Raw genomic sequence first — 22,421 nt, forward strand, 5'->3', positions numbered from 1 at the left:
TCAAACAAGAGGTGGACGAGGGCAAGTACTGCGGCATGGTGATGCTGGACCTACAAAAGGCTTTCGACACTGTCAATCACCCCATTCTGATTGACAAGCTAAAAGCAATTGGTTTTGATAAACTATCGGTGAGCTGGATGCAATCCTACCTGGAGGGGAGAGAACAGATGGTGGAGGTAAACGGTACTCTGCACCCCCCCCCCCCCCTCTCCCAGTGAGCTGTGGTGTTCCACAAGGAAGCATATTAGGTCCGTTACTGTTCCTAATTTATGTAAACGACATGTCATCAGCATGTGACTGCAACTTGTTCCTGTTCGCGGACGACTCAGCCCTGCTGGTCTCTGACAGGAACAGGTTGCAGGTTGAAAAAACCCTCAGCTCCGAGCTCGGCAGAATCTGCACCTGGCTCGCTGATAATAAATTATCATTACACCTGGGTAAAACAGAGTCCATTCTCTTCGGTTCGAAACATAATCTCAGCAAATCCGACGACTTCTCAGTTACAGTGGGCGACATTATTGTCACAAGTAAGAAGGAAATTACATACCTAGGATCTATTCTTGAGGCAAACCTCTCCTGTGACAAAATGGCATCCAATGTAATAAAAAAAGTCAATCAAAGAACTAGATTCCTCTACCGGATCTCCTCTCTGGTAAACAAGAACACCCTGAAAACTCTGGCAGGAGCACTCATTCAAGGGTACTATGACTATGCTTGCACGTCATGGTACCATAGCACCTCCAAGGCGCTAAAAATAAAACTTCAAACATCGCAAAATAAACTGGTCAGACTACTGCTTGACCTTTCATCTAGAACCCACCTCACCTCTGCCCACTTTGACAACCTAGGATGGCTTAGAGTAGACGACAGAGTACAGCTACTTGCAATGGGCCTGGTCTACAAGATCCACTACACCTCTATGGTACCCATGTACATGTCAACATGCTTCCCAAAGGTCAAGGAATACCATGATCATAACACCAGAGGGAGCTCCACAAATCACGTGAAACCCAGATTTGGCACAAAAAAGGGGGAATACACGTTTCGCAATGATGCCACATCAAGGTGGAACGCTCTTCCCACAACTGTAAAGGAAAGTAAAACTATACTTACCTTCAAAACCTCTCTTAAAGAGCACCTTCGGGGGAGAGCATTGCAAAACTGGCCCCGGTAATGGTACAAATCTCAACCTGTCGTTCAATGGACAGCTTCCCCCCCCCCATCTATGTATATACTCGCATTTTAGACTCTGTTACTAACTGTATATCTGTAGACTTGGTATGTCTTAAATGTCCGGTTAGGATGTATTAGAACGAAATCTAAAATGAAAATTGTAAATAAGCCATCTGTATGTCTTATATGTCTTAAATGACATGATGAATTGGAAATGGGGGACCCTGATGTAAACAAGACGAAAGTCTTTCTCTGGTCTGCATCCCCTTAACAATTGTATGTTTTGAGCTGTACTGTACTGTACCCAATATACAAGCTGTTCATACACTTCTCAATCAATCAAAGGTTAGCAGCGCTCAATGAAACCTCCGTTAAACTCTAGATTGATATGCTATAACGTTACCCACTAGAGTTTAAGGCTCACTTTCTGTCATTATATAATCTAATCTCGGGTTAACCAGCTCATTACTGCTTGTGTTTACCGTTACATTACTCTAACAATTGATAGTACAGTCCGTGTCACGTTATCACTTTGATCGTTTTAATGATATTAACTTGACGTTATTCATGTCCCTCGACCTTCTATTTTGCATTCAAAAACAGAATATCGTGTATAAATACATACATATACCACACATTGATACATAATAATAGAAAGTACAAGTATAAACGTGTATTATTTGTGACATGTCTTCTCTACTGTTGATGTGTTTTATACTGCACGTGTATAGCCTATATTATTTGCTGTTTCTTTTATTCAAATGTAATTGTGTCAATACTTTATTCCAGCGTTTTAATGCCTGAACACAGTGCTAACATAAGAATGTCCCAATTTGGGATAGTAATAAAGTATCTATCTATCTGGTATAACCAATGTTAGGGTATCAATTACCTCATAAAAACATGTTTTGGTATACAAGTTCTGTATGTTGTGTTTGTCTATGCTGTCAGGCATTACAGTGAGAACCAGAGATGGCGACACCACTTTCTCCGCATCCTCAATCCCCAAGCTCCAGGGGATCGACAGCAGGCTGTTGCGGTGCCATCGAAAGAGGCCCGTTGCTATAGGGATAAGGGAAAGGCTTTTCCCACACCTCCGGTGGAGCTGCTCAGTGAGGCCACTGCCATGGCCAAAGCAGAGAAGCTCCTTCGAGCCAAAGGGACCCATAAGCCCTCACGCCAGCAGTGCCTGGGAATGCTGGTCTTGCCATTTGGCAAGTATTTGAACGCACCGTTTCACTGGCTAGTGGCAAATGACGTGGGCTACATAAAGTTGTAAGTATATTATATTTAATGCAATTGTTTGCTAAGTATTTGAATACCATTTTTGTTGTCACGATTATAATGAATATGTATTGTGTTAAACCATGGCTATTATAAAAGTTTAGTACTCATCTTTACAAAGTTCCTTTTCTCCTCATCACAATTGCAGTGCTATTATGATGATGACACTAAATGGATGTTTATTATTGCAGTCTGCTTGATAAGCACAAAGCAGAAGTGGAAGACCCACACCGGAAGGGAGATGTGGGGAACCGGTGGGTAAAAGACTTCCTCACACATTATGCAGAGAGCTTCCCACAAGTCTCCTGTCTCCTCGAGGCCAATGTGGACAGGTGCATCTATGGCCAAAAGGGATTTGAGAGCAGCACCTTTCTGGAGGTGTGGGAAGTTTATGCCCAGTACCAATCCCAAAAGGACAGCCCTGAGAAATTCAGTGATGTCCAGAGGGAAAGGATACAGAAGGCATATAGTTCTGTAAAGAGGTGGTTGAACACCCCAGTGACCCACATTACCAGCGTGCCGTTAAAGAGGTTCTGGAAATACATAAAGGACAAGGAACAAGTAAGTGTTTCATTGATTATATCATGTGTTATCACACAGGAAGAGTTGAAAATCATGGTCACATCATACTGTCATATCGATAACAACTGTTCAAACTACTGATATTTGAAGCACTCCTCTGCTAAATGTGTTTTATTTTGTTTTCACTAACCTCAGACGAGAATGCAGATCCTCGTGGCCAGGGAATGATGCTGACCTGGTAGCTGCGAGCCAGGCTGTGGAAGAAGGCAAGTGAGACACAGTTAATATATGAAAGAAAACATGTAAAAAAACAATAATCCTAATTCAAATGTGCTTTGTTTGGTACATTTTTAGATATGCTCAAGAGAAGGCCCAGAGAAACTGCTTATCGACCTGGAGGCTCTGCTGTCGGGCCCGAAGCTGCTGCCGCCCGGCCTGCTTCTGCCGCCCGGCCTGCTGCTGCTGCTCCTGCTGTCCAGCCTGCTCCTGCTGTCCAGCCTGCTGCTGCTGCTCCTGCTGTCCAGCCTGCTCCTGCTGTCCAGCCTGCTCCTGCTGTCCAGCCTGCTGCTGCTGCTCCTGCTGTCCAGCCTGCTCCTGCTGTCCAGCCTGCTGCTGTCCAGCCTGCGCCTGTTGTCCAGCCTGCTCCTGCTGTCCAGCCTGCGCCTGCTGTCCAGCCTGCGCCTGCTGTCCAGCCTGCTCCTGCTGTCCAGCCTGCGCCTGCTGCTCCTGCTGTCCAGCCTGCTGCTGCTGCTCCTGCTGTCCAGCCTGCTCCTGCTGTCCAGCCTGCTGCTGTCCAGCCTGCTCCTGCTGTCCAGCCTGCTGCTGTCCAGCCTGCTCCTGCTGTCCAGCCTGCTCCTGCTGTCCAGCCTGCTTCTGCTGCTGTGAAGGCAAAGAAGCAAACATCAAGGCACAAAACCTCTGCTAGCCATCATCCAAAAACCCCAGAAGTCACTCCTGTGCAGCCTGCAGCCCCTGCTGACCCAGATATGTCCCCTTCGACATCCACGGCTTGTGACCTTCCGATGGCATCTCACCCGAGTGACGCAGAAGTAAAGATAGTTGTACTAGTGGAAAATTGCTTAATTAAATAATGTTATACCATAACTTCTTACCCTATAAGTCTCTAATGTATTCTATGTTATGCGTGTTACAGGTCGATCTAGAGGGCTGGGTGCGTTTGTGGGAGAACCCTGGTGGCATCCCATCTGCCGACATATCCTGGCTCAAAGAGGACACAGAGAGAGGGCTGTTTACCCCCATACAGACCTACAAGGACATCAAAGGTCAGATCAAGAGGCGACGGGTGATGAAATCTGACCGTATATGATTTTATCCCCCGGAACCTCCTGGCTTTGTCGGGGGTGGTCTTCCTACTCCACAACTGTTCTTTAGGAGCCGGGTCTTTGTGTGGCGCCCTGTCGGCGTGTGGAGGTACTCGCTGAAGTGTCCGCGGGGAGAAAACTGTCGGCAGTGGGAGAAATGTGCACCTCTCCAAGTCTGGCTTCCACTCCAAGGTCTAAATTCTCTGACATTACTATACAGTTGAAAATGTGTTTCTATGTATGAAATGGGCACTGAAAGTTTTATGCTGGCCTTCATTTTAATTTCCATGTGTATTTTATAGGTACGTCTCATCTGCGATGTGTCCGGCTGGTACACAGTGATCACAGAGGTCCTGTCCTGTGGACCCTGTACCAAGGCAGCCAGGAGCAAAGAGGGTGTGTCAGTGGGCCGGTGGCTTGCGTGGGATAACGCCATCCTATCCCAGCTCAGCGAGGCTCACCAAGCCATCTTTCCTGCCCTCCTTACCACCATGTGTGTATTTCACATTCTATACCAAACTATGCTATAATGTGTGCATTTAATTTTTTTTTCACTCAAATCAACCTTACAATATCAATTGTGACTCTACTTACAGGCGTGGCGTAGACAGGAATGTCGTGCGCCTTCTGAGGGACAGGACCGAAGGGAACACTATGGAGAAGGTGTGGCGGCAGGTACAGGAGAACCATGTTGAGGAGTACCTGAATCGCAAGGACCTGTACACCACACTCCTAATGAGCATAGCTGCACCCGGAGGGATCGTCTCTGCAATGAGGCAGACATTCCAGGCTCCACCTGCCCAAAAACAGCTCCCCGCAGCGCGGCTCTTGCGCCATGCCTTCCTGCTGGCAGAGGCGAACAATGTGCAGGATTACCGGAGCCAGATCCTCTCCACTTTTGGCACGGTGATGAAGATGGATTCCACCAAGAAAGTATGTAAATCAAAACATAATTCTTTACTGTATGATGCAAATCATATACAATTATCACACAAATGATGATGTTACATATAATGACAATCTATCACAAGTTACCACATTGTGCTTCCTTTAAATAATAATAATAATTCATTTATTCTAAATACATTTCAGGTGGGGAAGAAGCTGTCTGGGCAGGGACGTGGCTCGGCCGAGTGGTTTACCAACATCGGCAAGGAGTACTCACAGATTGTTTCTTTTGTACTGACTTGTGAGGAGTCTGCACAGAAGCTGCAACCCATGTGCCGTGGAGTGATGGAAAGGTTCCGGCTGGCCAATCAACCGGTCCCTAAGATCCTGTACATTGACCGTGGGTGTTGTCGTGCTAAGGCCCCTTCCGCCGTGGAGACAATGTTCCAGGAGTGGTTCGACGGTGGTATGGTTGTGCGCCTGGACATCTTTCAGTGGATCCACCGGTTTGACGCAGCCATCCGAACAGACGCGCACAGCAAGTACGCCATGTTCAAGTCCGCTCTGGCCGGGGCAGTGTTGGCCTACAACCGCACCGATCTGGAGCTGCTGATCGAGGCCGTCAGAGCCAAGGACCCGGACACATTCAGGTCCGTGTCGGAACAGGATGTCGTCCGCCTGTACGTCACCAGGCAGCAGGTGCAACACCACGTGCGGAGGGTCACGCTCGGAGCCCAGGAAACGTTCCGGCTCATCCACCTGGCCATCGAGGAGCTGAAGGGCCCGGCTGGGCTGGACCAGAGTGGAGTGAGCCTCTTTAAAACACCTGGTAGGATCTCATACAAAAACATTATTGCAGCTTCAATACAGATGATGATGTAGCATATAAAGTGAGAAAAACAAACTGTATGTATATGTGCCTTTACAGGAGCCATTGATGAGATGTGGGTCGGGCAGCAGAGACACCTGGAGTGCATCCAGGATCCACCAGGGATGATTATGTATAGGGTGGCCCGTACCACAACCATCAACGGTGTGGACCTGCCCTACTACAAAACTCTGCATGGAAGCAACAGCCTGGAGGGATTCCACAAGTCTCTGCCTCACATGATCCCAGGTACACAAGTAGTACACAATATACACGTCTAATAATAAAAAGCACAATTTCAAAAAGCGTAGGAACTGGAAAGCAGTTGGAATTAAAAGCAAATGAATCCTCTTGAAATAGAACATGTCAAATAGGAGAACATTAATCCTTTCAATTGGCCTGTGCATACAAATAAGGTACGCTTCAAAATTGTCCTACGTGTTATTCCAGGATGCAGATAAGCATTTCCCAAGCTCAGTAATAACCAACATATCTAAGCTGATCTGTAGATGGCACACGTTGCCTGCCCATCTCTTTTCTTTTGTGTTGCATCTAATGATGGATTTGGTGTAAACAATAAAACACTAACATTTACACAACAATAAAAGCTTTCCGTTACTCTGCTGCCCTCCTCTTCTCAGGTCCCCATTGTGCAGCACGGCTATATCAGGTTTACCTGATCAGTGGCATCGCACGGTGGAACTGCGACAGGAGCTCCGACGCAGTGTTTGGTGGCAAGGGACGGCGTCACAGGACCTACTCAGCGCCTCTCATCCACCGGCTCAACACCCGCTGTCAGCAGCTGTTTGGAGAGACTGTAGAGGAGAATCTCCGGGCCCCCGCTGAGGTGGATTCCCACGAGCTGCTGGGGTTGGAATCCCTCTTCAGCCAGAGCATGGTGAATCCGAATCTGGGCCCTTTTCACGGGAGGACATCATCCACGATGGCCCCGGTCCAGACGAGGAGGTGGTTCAGCCCGGGCAGCCTACTCCAGATCCCGAGGTACCAGAGCGACGGGGAGTCACATTGTGAGGGAGACCATGTGCTGGATGCCATCCTGCCCCACATCACACTCGTCACAGACTAAACCTCCAGTGTCAACCCGCCCGCTTTTGTAAGTGACTTGGTGTCTTCTAGAATGAAATTAAAATGCACTGTATCAGTGGTCAATGTATCCATTTCAACTTCCCACATTTTCCATGTCATTTCTTTAACAGGAGGATGCCTGCAGTCAAAACCCTCTTCCCGGCTTCCAGCAGTTGGAGAGGTTCTGCTCGCTGCTGGTGGACATTGGGCTCGTAGATGACAAGCTGTCCCTTGTCACCGAGCAGAGGAACGCGATCCTGGTTGCCTGGACCAAAGTGGAGGACCACGACAAACGGCAGCAGCAGTTCAACGAGTTGTACAGGACGCACTGGGGCAACACCCTGTACTGCCGCACTAAGCGCCACAACCTCGTTGATGCTGCTGTCATACAGCGTGTGAAAATGGGCATACGCTATGCACCGGCACGGCAAGACATTAGCGCGCAAAACAATAGGCTGATGTACACGTTGGTCAAACTGCTGTGGCTGAGGTCGCCGCAGGGTTCGCGCACGAGCCCCGAGAAGACCACCGTCTTAAAGGCGTACGAGAGGATCCAGCACCGGGTTTTGGTGGACGACCCGATCCTCTGCAAAGCTGGCTTTCCTCTGCCGAAGATCAACGTCAAGACGGTGCGGGACTTCATCCGGGCTTAAGAGCGCCTCCTCAACCTGCGATGCTGTCCAAGACCACTTCGGTTTCCTCTGCCGACTTGCCTCCAGCCCCACACCAGCCAGCAGTCCTCCCTCCACCAGACTACCCCCTGATGCAGTATGTGCCCACACCCAGTACGGCAGGGACAAAATTGTTGAAGGGAAGGAGGGACATGATCCTCTGTCACACCCTCAGACATCACTGCCGCCACCTGTGTCACTGCCACGGCCACAGTCGGTAAGACCGACCCCAGCCCCCAGACCTTTGCCCTCCCCCTCTCCATCCGCAGCAACCCGGGCGATTGCTGGCCCCTCCACAAGGCCCATCGTGCCTGCTGGACGTCCCATACTGCCTGCCACAAGTACCGTCGCCAGACCACCCGTGCCCTCCCTTTTCCCTGGCCCCATCCTGCCGCCTGCCAGTCAGCCAACCCCAGCCATTGCTGGCCCCTCCTCAATGCCTGCCACACAGGCTGGTCTGGGTGCGTCCGTCCCCCCGACAATGACAATGCCTACAGAGTGCAGTCCTGCATCCTGGGCGAGGTCCACGCTATACAAGCTCAAGGCGACAGACGAGCCCTCGGGAGTAGGAGCCAAAGTGTCCCGGGTTCAAAAGCTGCCGTCGTGCACGTGCTGTGGCCAACCCACTCAGGGGCACAACAAGTACAGGCGCAAGGTCTTCTGCCCTGTGAAGAGGATGTCTTCTTCAAAGGGTCTGGAGAAGAACACAGTTTACAACAGTTACAAACATTTTACAGCTGTTGTTATGTAAATATTGTAAATAGTAATTTAATTGTTTTTAAACTTGCTGTGTTATCATTTTTATATTTTCATGTTGAGTTTTATATTTATTATGTATATTGTAAATACTTTTCATTTATATATACCTCATTAATGTAAATACTTTTATGTACATGTTACTTGTTAGACGCTTTTATCCAAAGCGACTTACATACTCAATACTGTGGGGTGAAGTGTCCCAACATGCTGACGGCAGTGGGGTTTGAACCTGTGCTCCCCTGATCCCAAAACCAATGCACTGCGCCACAGCCTCCCTGTACATAATTGTACATCTGATGTGTATCCACTTTAGCTTTTTTACCTGTGTTTATGTTGTTGCTGTTGCCATCCTTTATACTGAGTCAATGAAGGTGAATGGTTGCTCAGGAAAAGTCCTAAAGAATCCAACTGGGTTCAATAGCTGGATCATTCCTGTTCTTCGTCTGCAGTGGAGTGAGATCTCGTTGTTGTTGACTTGCATAACAACAAATGTTAGTTTACAAGAAGTCCCCTAACATTTGATTCATACCTGCTGATGACAAATAAATCCTGGGATCTACAAAAGTGAATGTGTTTCAAAGCATCTGATTTGTATCCACTTGAGCTTTTGTACCTGTGTTTACCTTAGTTTATGCTGTTGCCATCATTTATACTCAATCAATTAAATATTTTGCCAGAAAGGTCAAACTTTAGGAATACAGAGCAGTTCTTATCATGCCATAACCATAGCCGTGGAGGCAGTGCCAACTAAAATATAATATTGGTGACAAAACACAGAGCCATCAGTGCAATTGTTACATTCAAATGTATCTGATATTATAGGCTTTAATTATCTATTTATTATATGTAAATACTTGTATGTACATAACAAAATATGAATTATTGAATGGAATAATGGGGATTCATTTGTTTATCTAAATATAGGGACAAAGGTAGAGTGCCACATTACTTGCACAGTACACAATGTTCAGATGACTGCCCAAAAGCAAACACTTAAGTTGCTTGAGTCAGACTCAGAAATATTAAACCACTTTAATCAGACTCTCAAGTCATAAGGAAATCCATAAAGATATCTCACTGAAGAAAAGACACATTTGAATGAAATAAGCTTTATTTCAATGGTCACGAGGACGTCCCGCACAAACATACGTGGCCGTACTCAAGAACGACGCAGGAGCACAAAGTACCAATGAACTGGCCAGATGTATGGAGAACCGGGATGACTGGAAGCGATGATGGAGGGCTCGTCTGAGGACGACCTAGAGAGAGAGAGAGAGAAACAATAAGTACATTAATGAATAAATAACATGAATTATGTGTGTACAAATATACATATAACACAAAACAAGTCTGTGCCTTTAGAAAGATAGAAGTGACATGTAAATAAATGTCATTAGGGAGAAGAAATAATTCTCACATCTGATTGAAAACTACAGTAATGGGAATAAACAGTAATGGGAATAAATCCAATGATATACTTTAATAATAATACAATTAATGACAGAAAACAGTGATGCTATCAATTAAATGCAAGGTGCTCTCTTATTAATACATTTGTTGAAAATAGACCTAGTATACTATATCAACTGATTGATTGACGACAACAACATCAAGGTGTTCACATCACACTACGACCACACGAGGGAGCCAATATCCTCATTGGCATTCTGTCAATATGTAAATGATCTGAAAGTGTCCCCTCCCATCAAATTTCATTTTTCTTTTCCTAAAGATTCGGTCCAATGGCGTCCCTCGCAATTGCACTCCAGTAAGGCCGATCGCCTACACACCAGCACAACAGGACATTAGTGCAATGCACAACATGCTTATGTACACGCTGGTGAAACTGCTGTGGTTGAAGTCACCACAGGGTTCTCGCACAAGCCCAGAGAAGACCACTATCTTGAAGGCGTACGAGAGGATCCAGCACCGGGTTTTGGTGGACGATCCCGTCTTGTCTCAAGCAGGCTTTCCGCTGCCAAAGATAAACATTAAGACGGTGCGTGACTTTATCTGCGCTCAAGAATGCCTCCTCAACCTGCGTGCGACCAACCAGCCAGTCGATGCTCTCAAAGACCACTTCCGTTTCCTCTGCCCACTTGCCTCCAGCGCCACACCAGCCAGCAGTCCTCCCTCCACCAGACTACCCACTGATGCAGCACGTGCCGACACCCAGCACGGCAGGGACCAAGTCATTGAAGGGAAGGAGGGACATGATCATGCCTCTCTCACACCCTCAGATATCACTGCCAGCTGTGCCACGGCCACCAACCCCAGCCCTTTGCCCTCCCCCTCTCCATCCACAGCAACCCGGTGATTGCTGGCCCCTCCACGAGGCCCATCGTGCCTGCCATTGCTGGACGTCCCATACTGCCTGCCACCAGTACCATTGCCAGACCTGTGCCCTCCCTTTTCCCTGGCCCCATCCTGCCTGCCAGTCAGCCAACCCCAGCCATTGCTAGCCCCTCCTCAATGCCCTTACTGCCTGCCATTCAGGCAACCCCGTCTGCTGATGTGTCTGTCCCCACTACTCTCGAGTGCATTCCCTCATCCTGGGCAAGGTCCACGCTTGACAAGCGCAAGGGGATGGACGAGCCCTCGGGAGTAGGAGCCAAAGTGTCCCGTGTTCAAAAGCTGCCGTTGTGCACGTGCTGTGGCCAACCCACCCAGGGGCACAAAAAGTACAGGCGCAAAGTCTTCTGCCCTGTGAAGAAGATGTCTCCATCAAAGTGTCTAGAGAACACAGTTTACAACAGTTACCAACATGTTACAGCTGCTATGTAAATATTGTAAATAGTCATTTAAATATTTTTCAACTTGCTGTGTTATCATTTTTATTTTTCATGTTGAGTTTTATATGTATTATGTATATAGGCAGGTCACTCCACAGAAACCGCTCTCATTGCTGTCACGGAGGAACTGCACACTGCCAAAACTGCATCCCTCTCCTCTGTCATCATCCTGTTGGACCTGTCTGCTGCATCCGACACGGTGAATCATCAGATCCTCCTTCGCACTCTCCAAAAACTTGGAGTTTCAGGCTCTGCACATTCCATCCTCACCTCATACCTGAAAGACCGTACCTACAGGGTGACTTGGAGAGGGTCTGAGTCCGACCCTTGTCAATTAACTACAGGGGTCCCTCAGGGCTCTGTTCTTGGTCCCCTCCTCTTCTCCCTGTACACAAACTCGCTCTGATCTGTCATTAGCCCGCATGGTTTTTCTTACCACTGCTACGCTGACGACACCCAATTAATTCTGTCCTTTCCCCGCTCAGAGACCCAGGTCGTCGCACGTATCTCTGCTTCTCTAGCGGACATCTCTCAGTGGATGTCTGCTCACCACCTCAAGCTCAACCTTGACAAGACTGAGCTGCTCTTCCTTCCGGGAAAAGATTGTCCCACTCTTGACCTAACAATCAACATCGGCACCTCAGTTGTTTCCCCGACTCAGACTGCAAGGAATCTGGGTGTGACCCTAGATAACAACCTGTCCTTCACTGCAAACATCGCTGCTACAACCCGTTGCTGCAGATACACGCTTTACAACATCAGGAAGTTACGTCCCCAGCTGACACAGAAAGCGCACTCAGGTTCTGGTCCAGGCTCTCGTCATCTCACGCCTAGACTACTGCAACTCCCTCCTGGCTGGTCTACCTGCATGTGCCATCCGACCTCTGCAGCTCATCCAGAATGCAGCGGCTCGTCTGGTCTTCAACCTTCCTAAATGTTCCCACACCTACTCCGCTCCTCCGCTCCCTTCACTGGCTTCCGGTAACTGCTAGAATCCACTTCAAGACACTGGTACTTGCTTACCATGCTGCGAATGGATCTGGCCCTTCGTACATCCAGGACATGGTTAAACCGTACACCCCAGCGCGTGCACTACGCTCTGCATCAGCCAAACGACTCGCTGCGCCCTCGCTGCGAGGGGGACCCAAGTTCCCATCCAGCGAAAACACGTGGGTTTGCTGTCCTGGCTCCAGGATGGTGGAATGAGTTCCCCATTGACATCAGGACGGCAGATAGCTTGCACATCTTCCGGCGCAAACTGAAAACTCATCTCTTTCGACTCCACTTCGAGCGATAGAACTATTAACGAAGCACTTTTATACTAATAAAGGACTGGCTTATCTAAAGCCAGTTGAGTAGCACTTGAAATGTTTTTGCTCTATGAAGCCTGATGTACTTATATGATTCTGTTTTCTTCAAGTTGTATTTTGTTGGTCGAACGCACTTATTGTAAGTCGCTTTGGATAAAAGCGTCAGCTAAATGCAATGTAATGTTATGTATATTGTAAATATATATACGTCATTAATGTAAATTGTTTTATGTACATTACATGTTCGACGGTTTTATCCAAAGCGACTTACATACTCAATACTGTGGGGTGAAGTGTCCCAGGGACACAACGACATGCTGACTGCAGTGGGGTTTGAACCTGTGCTCCCCTGATCCCAACACCAACGCACTGCGCCACAGCCTCCCTGTACATAATTGTACATCTGATGTGTATCCACTTGAGCTTTTTTACCTGTGTTTATGTTGTTGCTGTTGCCATCCTTTATACTGAGTCAATGAAGGTGAATGGTTGCTCAGGAAAAGTCCTAAAGAATCCAACTGGGTTCAATAGCTGGATCATTCCTGTTCTTCTTCTGCAGTGGAGTGAGATCTCGTTGTTGTTGACTTGCATAACAACAAATGTTAGTTTACAAGAAGTCTCCTAACATTTGATTCATACCTGCTGATGACAAATAAATCCTGGGATCTACAAAAGTGAATGTATTTCAAAGCATCTGATTTGTATCCACTTGAGCTTTTGTACCTGTGTTTACCTTAGTTTATGCTGTTGCCATCATTTATACTCAATCAATTAAATATTTTGCCAGAAAGGTCAAACTTTAGGAATACAGAGCAGTTCCTATCATGCCATAACCATAGCCGTGGAGGCAGTGCCAACTAAAATATAATATTGGTGACAAAACACAGAGCCATCAGTGCAATTGTTACATTCAAATTTCTCTGATATTGTAGGCGTTAATTATCTATTTATTATATGTAAATACTTTGATGTACATCATTTAACTACCACTGGTGTTTTCAATTGAATGCACTTTATACAATAAAGTGGTCAGTGCTACAGTAACAGTGAGTCGTGAAATATGAATTATTGAATGGTGATTAATTTGTTTATCTAAATATATGGACAAAGGTAGAGTGCCACATTACTTGCACAGTACACAATGTTCAGATGACTTTGCCCAAAAGCAAACATTTAAGTTGCTTGAGTCAGACTCAGAAATATTAAAACACTTTTAAAATCAGACTCTCGAGTCATAAGGAAATCCATAAAGATATCTCACTGAAGAAAAGACACATTTGAATGAAATAAGCTTTATTTCAATGATACTTCAATTCAGAAAGACTCTTAACATATAACTACAGCTCTCAGGACATCAGGAGGAGGAAACAGCTGGCTTGGCTCTCATAGTTCTTCAAAAACAATGCAGTGTGCATTCGCTCATGGACTTTAAAAGGTGAATACTTTGAGAAAAAGTTTTCCCACACTCTTCACACCACTATGGTTTTTCTCCTGGATGAATACGTTGATGTATTTTGAGATGACTTGATTGAGCGAAAGTTGTCCCACACTCTTCACACCAGTACGGTTTTTCTCCTGTATGAATACGGTGATGTATTTTGAGATTACCTGATGTAGTGAAAGTTTTCCCACACTCTTCACACCAGTACGGTTTTTCTCCTGTATGAATACGGTGATGTATTTTGAGATTACCTGATTGAGCGAAAGTTGTCCCACACTCTTCACAGCTGAACGGTTTTTTCTCCTGAGTGAATACGTTGATGTGATATGAGAGCACCTGATCGAGCGAAAGTTGTCCCACACTCTTCACAGCTGAACGGTTTTTCTCCTGTATGAATAAGTTGATGTGATTTGAGATGACTTGATCGAGCGAAAGTTGTCCCACACTCATCACAGCTGAACGGTTTTTCTCCTGTATGAATACGTTGATGTGATTTGAGATGACTTGATTGAGCGAAAGTTGTCCCACACTCATCACAGCTGAACGGTTTTTTCTCCTGTGTGAATAAGCAGGTGGCGCTTTAAAGTTCCAGATGTTGTAAAGGATTTGTCACATTGCTGACAGCTGTGACATCTCTCTTTTCCTTTCGGTTTCTAGAACAGACGGACAGAGAAAGAGAGAAAGTTAATCTAAAAAGCATAAATACTAGGGCTGTCAAGTTAACGAGTTAATAACAAAAAAAATGAACGCCACTAATTATTTTAACGCGATTAATGCATGCATTTAAATGAAAACAGAGGAGCGACATTTCGCCGAGCACTGACTTTAGCAGCACACACACAGGACATTGTACGAAAAGTCAACACACACACACACACACACACACACACACACACACACACACACACACACACACACACACACACACACACACACACACACACACACACACACACACACACACACACACACACACACACACACACACAACACACACACACACACACACACACACACACACACACACACACACACACACACACACACACACACACACACACACACACACACACACACCACACACACACACACACACACACACCACACACACACACACACACACACACACACACACACACACACACACACACACCTTGTGAGCTTAAGGCTGTTTGTGTATGTAAATGAGCTGTGCAGTTCCTCTGCTGTCATTGGCCGTCCGGACCGCTCAACATCCGCGGGGATTGGAGAGACGTCGCCCAGAGATGTTCACAAGTCTTTTTTTGCAAGTCCAAGTCAAGTCTCAAGTCTTTGGTCACGAGTCCAAGTCAAGTCTCAAGTCTTTGTGGGGTGAGACTTGATCAAGTCTCAAGTCTTTGGTCACGAGTCCAAGTCAAGTCTCTAAAAAATAAAAGTCTCATGTCTCTTCTGGTTGTAATAAGCCTTCTATTGTCTGCTGCTATCCAGTCTGTTAAGAATACTGCACAGCTATATCTAAGACATTCAAATGCATTTACTGTATTATTATCACTCCTATATCTATTAGCATACAGTATCAGTACTGATTAGTTGTTTGTTATATGATCACTTTAAACAGGCTATTGCAATGCAATGTGAGGCCAAACATCACACTTTAGCTAAATGCAAACAACTTATAAGCAAAACACTTCAGAATCAGAAATCAGTATCACAAATACTTTATGAATCCCCCGCAGGGAAACTGTGTTAAAAGTACTTCAAAGTAAACATTTGTTCTGTGCCATTTGCAACTAAAAAACTATTGCTGCAATATTATCTGAAATATACTGAACTGGTGATATTAAAACATGACCTGTTCCAAAAGAGATATCTACCATTAACACCATTTACCAGCCAGATGCTGGTAAATCATGCAAGTGGCTGGTTCTGTATGTTGCACGCACCAGCCACAAATAACAATGGCAATCTATTGAGTGGCTGGTAACATTTCAACATTCACTAGGCTAGCCATTTGGCCAGTGGACAAAAATGTTAAAATGTGACCTCTGCAACCGTATTGTTGAATTACACTGGGTCTCTAATGACATCTTTTAAGTCTACTATGAATAAACATATTCCTCTATCCTCTCACTCAAACCCAGTGTAATGGTAACCTGATAAACCTGTAACATTAACGTTACGTGGTCAACAATAAACCAGTAACCTGCCTATAAACCGACAGATGTATTTATGTATGTAACTATGTATTTTTCTACGTTTAACGTTAGCCAGTAGATGGTGGCAGCGGAACATAATGATTAACGTTACCGACCTTTTTTATGTCATGTCAAGAGTTGGATGTCAACGCCACTCAACGCAAACAAGTGTGACAAGCAAACATTCACTCATCTTTTCAAATATTCAGTTACAAAGCTAGTAGCAAGCTAAGTTCACATTACATAGCTGATGCTGAGCTAAACATGTTTGCTAACCGTCCATATGCGTTAATGTGACTGACCATGATGTTAATGTTAAAGGTGGGGTAGGTAAGTTTGAGAAACCGGCTCGAGATACACTTTTTGTTATATTCCATGGAATGCTCTTAACATCCCGATAGCCGGCCCGGCTAAAGTAACTGGATGGCCTACCTGCCTGTCAGCCTCCATCGGGGCACAAACTTATCTCGTGCCCTCATTGGTCATGTGCGCGTTCGTGTGTGTTGGAGGAGGGGCTCTGAGAGGAAGTGGCAGATTTTCTCCGGTTGTGTATTTTCAAATTCTAGCGATCTCGAGCCGGTTTCTCAAACTTACCTACCCCACCTTTAATACGCCAAAAATAGAAAACACAATGATTGTTCACGAGTCCCAAAACACGAGTCCAAGTCGAGTCCGAAGTCTTTTGAGCAGGAGTCCAAGTCAAGTCTGAAGTCTCTGTGTGTGCGACTTAAGTGCGACTCGAGTCCGAGTCACAAACTCGAGTCCCCATCTCTGACGTCGCCCAACCCCTGCTCGCTTCTGCCACGTCATCCGGGGGAGGAGTATAAAGACTGAGCACGGACAACAGTCGGGAGGCTCTGTATTTTGTGTCAGATGCCTCAACCCTATCCTTGTGATAAGCCTTCATTCTGTGAATTCTGAGATTTAGCGTGTGTCTTTTGTATTAGCTCCACTGATTAGCAGTGTCTGTAGTAGGGTTCTAGGCGAGCACACTGAGTAGCAGTGTGTCGTCGGGTTCTGTGTTAGCGTAGGGATTTTGTGTGTGTGTATACTGCTTAGATCCAGGTTGGTTAGCACCTGTCGACCCGCACCAGCTGTGTGTTTCCACAGTCCCGTTTTGTTTATTGTTTGTTTCCACTTTAGTAGTGAGATTTGTTTTTCTTTGTGTAGCGGGGCAACTCTCTTTTGGAGACCCCTTGTGTTGTTATATAGTGACAGATTGACCCGTTGTTGGGCCAATCTGTGTGTACATCATTTTACTTAGTTTCAGTCATAAATAAAACCACCGGTAACAAAGATACCAAATCCAATCTGGTCGTTTCCCGTTTGACACACACACACACACACACACACACACACACACACACACACACACACACACACACACACACACACACACACACACACACACACACACACACACACACACACACACACACACACACACACACACACACACACACACACACACACACACACACACACACACACACACACACACACACACACACACACACACACACACACACACACACACACACACACACACACACACACACACACACACACACACACACACACACACACACACACACACACACACCTCCGCTAACTGACAATATGACCAATTAGCTAAAAAAAACCACAAGAGTATTTATTATATATATATATATTCGTCTCACTATACAAGTTCATTTTGATTGTTTTTGGAAAAAGTGATGCGTTAATTTCATATAAGCTGTTACGTGCCGTAGTGTTTGTGTGGTCGTGTGTGTGTTTTTCTCTCTCTCCCTCTGACTCCCCAGGTGCAGCCTGATTGTCCCCAGGTGCAGCCTCTCCCCAGGTGCAGCCTGATTGTCCCCAGGTGCAGCCTCTCCCCAGGTGCAGCCTCTCCCCAGGTGCTCCCAATCCTCAATCAGGGCCTCCATATAGGACAGGAGGAAGGTTGCTGTCGCTCTCCCCTTCTCCCCGGGCTGGATGTGTGCAGCGTGGTGTCCATGTCTCCAGTATATATTTTTGTAGCTAGATTTGTTTTGCAAGTTGGCTGGTGAGCCGTGTTCCCGTTTTGTTCATGAAACGACTTGTTCGTTACTCAGAGATCGGGTTTTCTCTCCTTTTTGTCGTGCTTGGTCATCCTTGTGTGTTGTTACTTCCCTTTGTACCCCCTAGATTTAGAAGGGAACGTAACATAAGCTGTTGGAATATTCAGGGACTCCACTCCTCAACCTTTGAGGTTAAGAGTGAAAAAAGTCCTTAGAATCTATCAAAGATGTTGATCCAACTATATGAACAGAAACATGGTGATCTGCTCACTCACTGTCCTCCAGGTTATAATGAAGTCATGGTGCCCTCTATAAAATCAAAAAACATACGCAGGGCAGAACATCGGGAGGGATCTTGGTGAGGTATAAAGGAGATCTTTGCCGTCAGATCTCAGTAGTAAAACAAGGTAAATCACACATTTGGCTAAGGTTAGATCAAAGCCTGGGCATAACTGACAGGAATCTATACGTGTGTGCTATTTATATACCCCCAGTAGATTCTCCTTATTTTGAAGAAGACATTTTTGAAACTCTTCATTCAGAAATCGCCTATTTTCAGGCCCAGGGAAATGTGCTTCTAACTGGAGATCTGAACGGACGGACAGGAATTGAACCTGATGTCATAGACCCACAGGGCAGCCACCATGTATTTGGTGAGCCCCCCCTGTTTACCACACCAACCGTCAGCCATCGGAACAGCCTCGACTCTGAAATCAATAAGAATGGCAAAGAGATAGTGCATCTCTGTCGGGCCTTAGGCCTGTACATAGTGAACGGGAGGTTCAGAGGGGACTCTTTAGGGAGGTTCACATACTCCTCAGCTCTAGGGTCTAGTGTAGTAGATCAGTGATTCTCAAACTTTTTTCAGTAATGTTCCCCCTTTGAAAAAGAAATTCAGCCACGTACCCCCAGATCAGCACAAAAACAATTTGTTAGGGAAGAAATGCCTATATAAAGAGGTACAGCACAGCGCTGCACCATCGGTGTCTGATTTATTAAAACAACAACCTTGTAACTGAGAAACACTTAAATGCTACATTTCAAATGTTTACAATCCATCACTAAATTCATGGCAAACCAATTTTAACATCATGCAATAACACAGAGACGACATTAGCTGCATTGAACTGATCTGTTTAATAAGTTGTACTTACAATTTAGTGAGAAACATGGGCTTGAGCTTCACTGAGGATCTTTGTTATTCTCAGTGACAGGAAGGCCACTGCAGTTTTACACTTCGCGTTTTGAAATATGTGTAACTCTGTTAATATAAAACCCACACTGCTCAAACTTCCTTACATTTCCTAAAATTGTTTTTTTTTTTCTTCATTAACATAAAAATAAATCTCACGTACCCCCTGCAGTACTCCAACGTACCCCTAGGGGTCCGCGTACCCCCATGTGAGAACCACTGTAGTAGACTATGCAATCACTGACATGGACCCCTCCACTATCAGTGCATTCACTGTCAGACAGCGAAGCAGAGATGCGCACCATCTCCCCCGGCTTCATCACCATGCCTACCACAATCATCCAAACCAAAACAATACAAGGAAGATGGAAGCAGATTTCCAAACCCCCCTTTCTAGAGTGTAGCCCTCACCTTGCCCTCCTATGATGAGAGGAGCAGGGTGGTGGGTCCTCCCTCCCCTTCAAAGCCTGATAGGGATGTGTGTGTACAAAACGCTGCAAACTGATATCTGCTGGGTCCAGGCTCAAGGGCGTATGGTACTCTCAACTCTTTCCAGGACATGTCGGGGCCCTGCCTGCCTGTAGCTTTGCCGATATCTGTGTTGATAGGTAATAGATTAAGAGCGGTGAATCATAGAAACAGGAAGCGCTCAAACGTTTGTGTGAGTGTATCTAATTTAGCAGTGATTCCATGTCAGCCACAGCTTGTTACAAAAAACATGACTGATAGTGTGTTTAACAAACTTAAACTAGCTTTATTAAATGTCAGGTCTTTGGCAGGAAAAACATTTTTAATCAATGATTTTATCACTGAGCACAATCTCGATTTTATGTTTTTAACGGAAACTTGGATTGAACAAAATAACAGTGCAGCTGTTCTTATCGAATCAACCCCTCCCAACTTTAGTTTTATGAGTCAGGAAAGAATGCATAAGAAAGGGGGTGGAGTTGCTATTCTGTTCAATGATTCCCTTCAATGCAGGAAGACATCGTATGGGAACTTTGATTCTTTTGAATATGTGGCCCTTCAGCTGCAATGCTCCTCTCGAGCTCTGTTCCTAAATATCTATAGACCACCCAAATACTGTGCAAGCTTTTTTGATGACTTTACTGAACTGCTGTCTATAGTGTGTATTGACTTTGACCGTCTTGTCATTGTTGGTGATTTTAACATCCATGTTGACAACCCCCAGGACAGAGGGGCTAAAGAACTGTTTTGTGTTCTTGATAGCTATGGACTGACTCAGCATGTGACGGAGCCCACGCACAATAAGGGGCACACTCTGGACTTAATTATCTCAAAGGGTTTGAATATCTCTAAGGTTGTGGTGACTGATGTTGCACTCTCTGACCATTCCTGTGTTTTCTTTGAGAGCTCTATTTCTGTTCACAAAAATGTTCACAAAGAGGTAACCACAAAGCGATATTTAACTGAAAATACTAGGGAAATGTTTACTCAGAATTTTTCTTCCACACTTGCCCCTGCCAACATCTCAGTAAATGAGATAAGGTAAAGGAAGTGACTGGGAAAATATCTCCATGGAGAAAGGCCATGACCGTGAAAACAGAAAAAAGAGAATGTCGAAAAGCTGAACGCAGGTGGCGAAAAACAAATCTCCAGGTTCACTTTGAAATCTATAAAGAGAGACTTGGCCTTTATAATTTGGAATTGAAAAACGCACGACAATCGTTCTTCTCTGACATCATTACCAAAAACAAAAACAACGCACGTGCCTTGTTTGCTACCGTCGGACAGACTAACTAACCCCCCAGTGTCAGTAGCCTCTGAATTTCTATCCACCAGGGCGTGCAATGATTTTGCCTTTTTCACTGACAAAATTCAGAACATCAGACAAGCAGTCAGTGCCTCTGCATCAGGAACAGCAAATGTGTTGTCCCTATCTCCACTTAACATCAATTCAAACATCATGACACAACTCCATCAGATTAATGATAAAAACCTAGAGGACATTATTCAACTTCTGAAATCCTCCTCCTGCTGCCTTGATATTATTCCAACAGGATTTTTCAAAGATGTTTTTCGTTGCATGGCCTCAGATCTACTTCATATAGTAAACAAGTCTCTTCACTCAGGTGTTTTTCCACAGGCCCTGAAAACTGCAGTCATTAAACCGCTCTTAACCAGTTAAGCCCGAAGGTCCCCCCAGTGGACCCCTCCCACAGTTATTTTTTTGTCTCAGGGCTTCTTAACATTTATGAAACTATTAATGTGTCATACCCTTTTAAAAGGTAAGAAACTCCGCTAACTGACAATAAGAACAATTGTTAGCTAAAAAAAACAAGAGTAATACCAAGCCTTTGAATTAGCATTGAGCGAAACAATGCTAACTAATGCTAACGCTTTTTTACACACAACACACGGTAGAAATGCCCTTATTACTATCTTAACTGCACAAACAAGATATACGATTTAAAGCTGAGACTCCACAGATTCCACACATGTAATGTCATCACTGTCCGACCTCGAATTCCTGGAGCTATCAGCCAGAAAAGAGAAAGTAAACAACATCCGGTTCCAAAAATATTACAATAATTACGTCTTACCTTTTTTGATTTGTGATCAAAAGTTGTGTTCAACGGAATAAAAACGCATCTCAAGGTTAATCCAATGTCTTTGTGTCACGTAGAATTTTTTTACTGATAATCAATCATCATATTTATGGCAATATACTGGGTATAAAGTATTGCCGTCCAGGCTTGCACTTTCAGATATGCTTCGTTTGCTTCTCTATTACGTCCGCTATGGTAATGTTTACGTAGATTTGGGAACTGCCCATCGATTCTATTGGTTCTGATGGTTAAGAAAAAGGTGTAAATCACACGAATCGACCAATGGGTTCCAGAGATATGGTCCTGCGTAAAGTATAAAGAATGCCA

General features: G+C 45.2%; 1 protein-coding gene across 1 annotated transcript in view; it reads right to left on the minus strand.

Annotated features, from left to right (window-relative positions):
- Positions 1–14,584, minus strand: part of LOC117533915 (zinc finger protein 658B-like) — a 114,149-nt gene extending 99,565 nt beyond the window's left edge. Inside the window, exon 1 of the mRNA XM_034197954.1 lies at positions 14,172–14,584. Coding sequence (XP_034053845.1) covers positions 14,172–14,566 — 395 coding nt within the window. The 5' untranslated portion in view covers positions 14,567–14,584. The remainder of the gene's footprint in view (positions 1–14,171) is intronic.
- Between the last annotated feature and the right edge of the window lie 7,837 nt (positions 14,585–22,421).

Source organism: Gymnodraco acuticeps, unplaced genomic scaffold (assembly GCF_902827175.1).
Source record: "Gymnodraco acuticeps unplaced genomic scaffold, fGymAcu1.1, whole genome shotgun sequence".
NCBI classification, from domain to species: Eukaryota; Metazoa; Chordata; class Actinopteri; order Perciformes; family Bathydraconidae; genus Gymnodraco; species Gymnodraco acuticeps.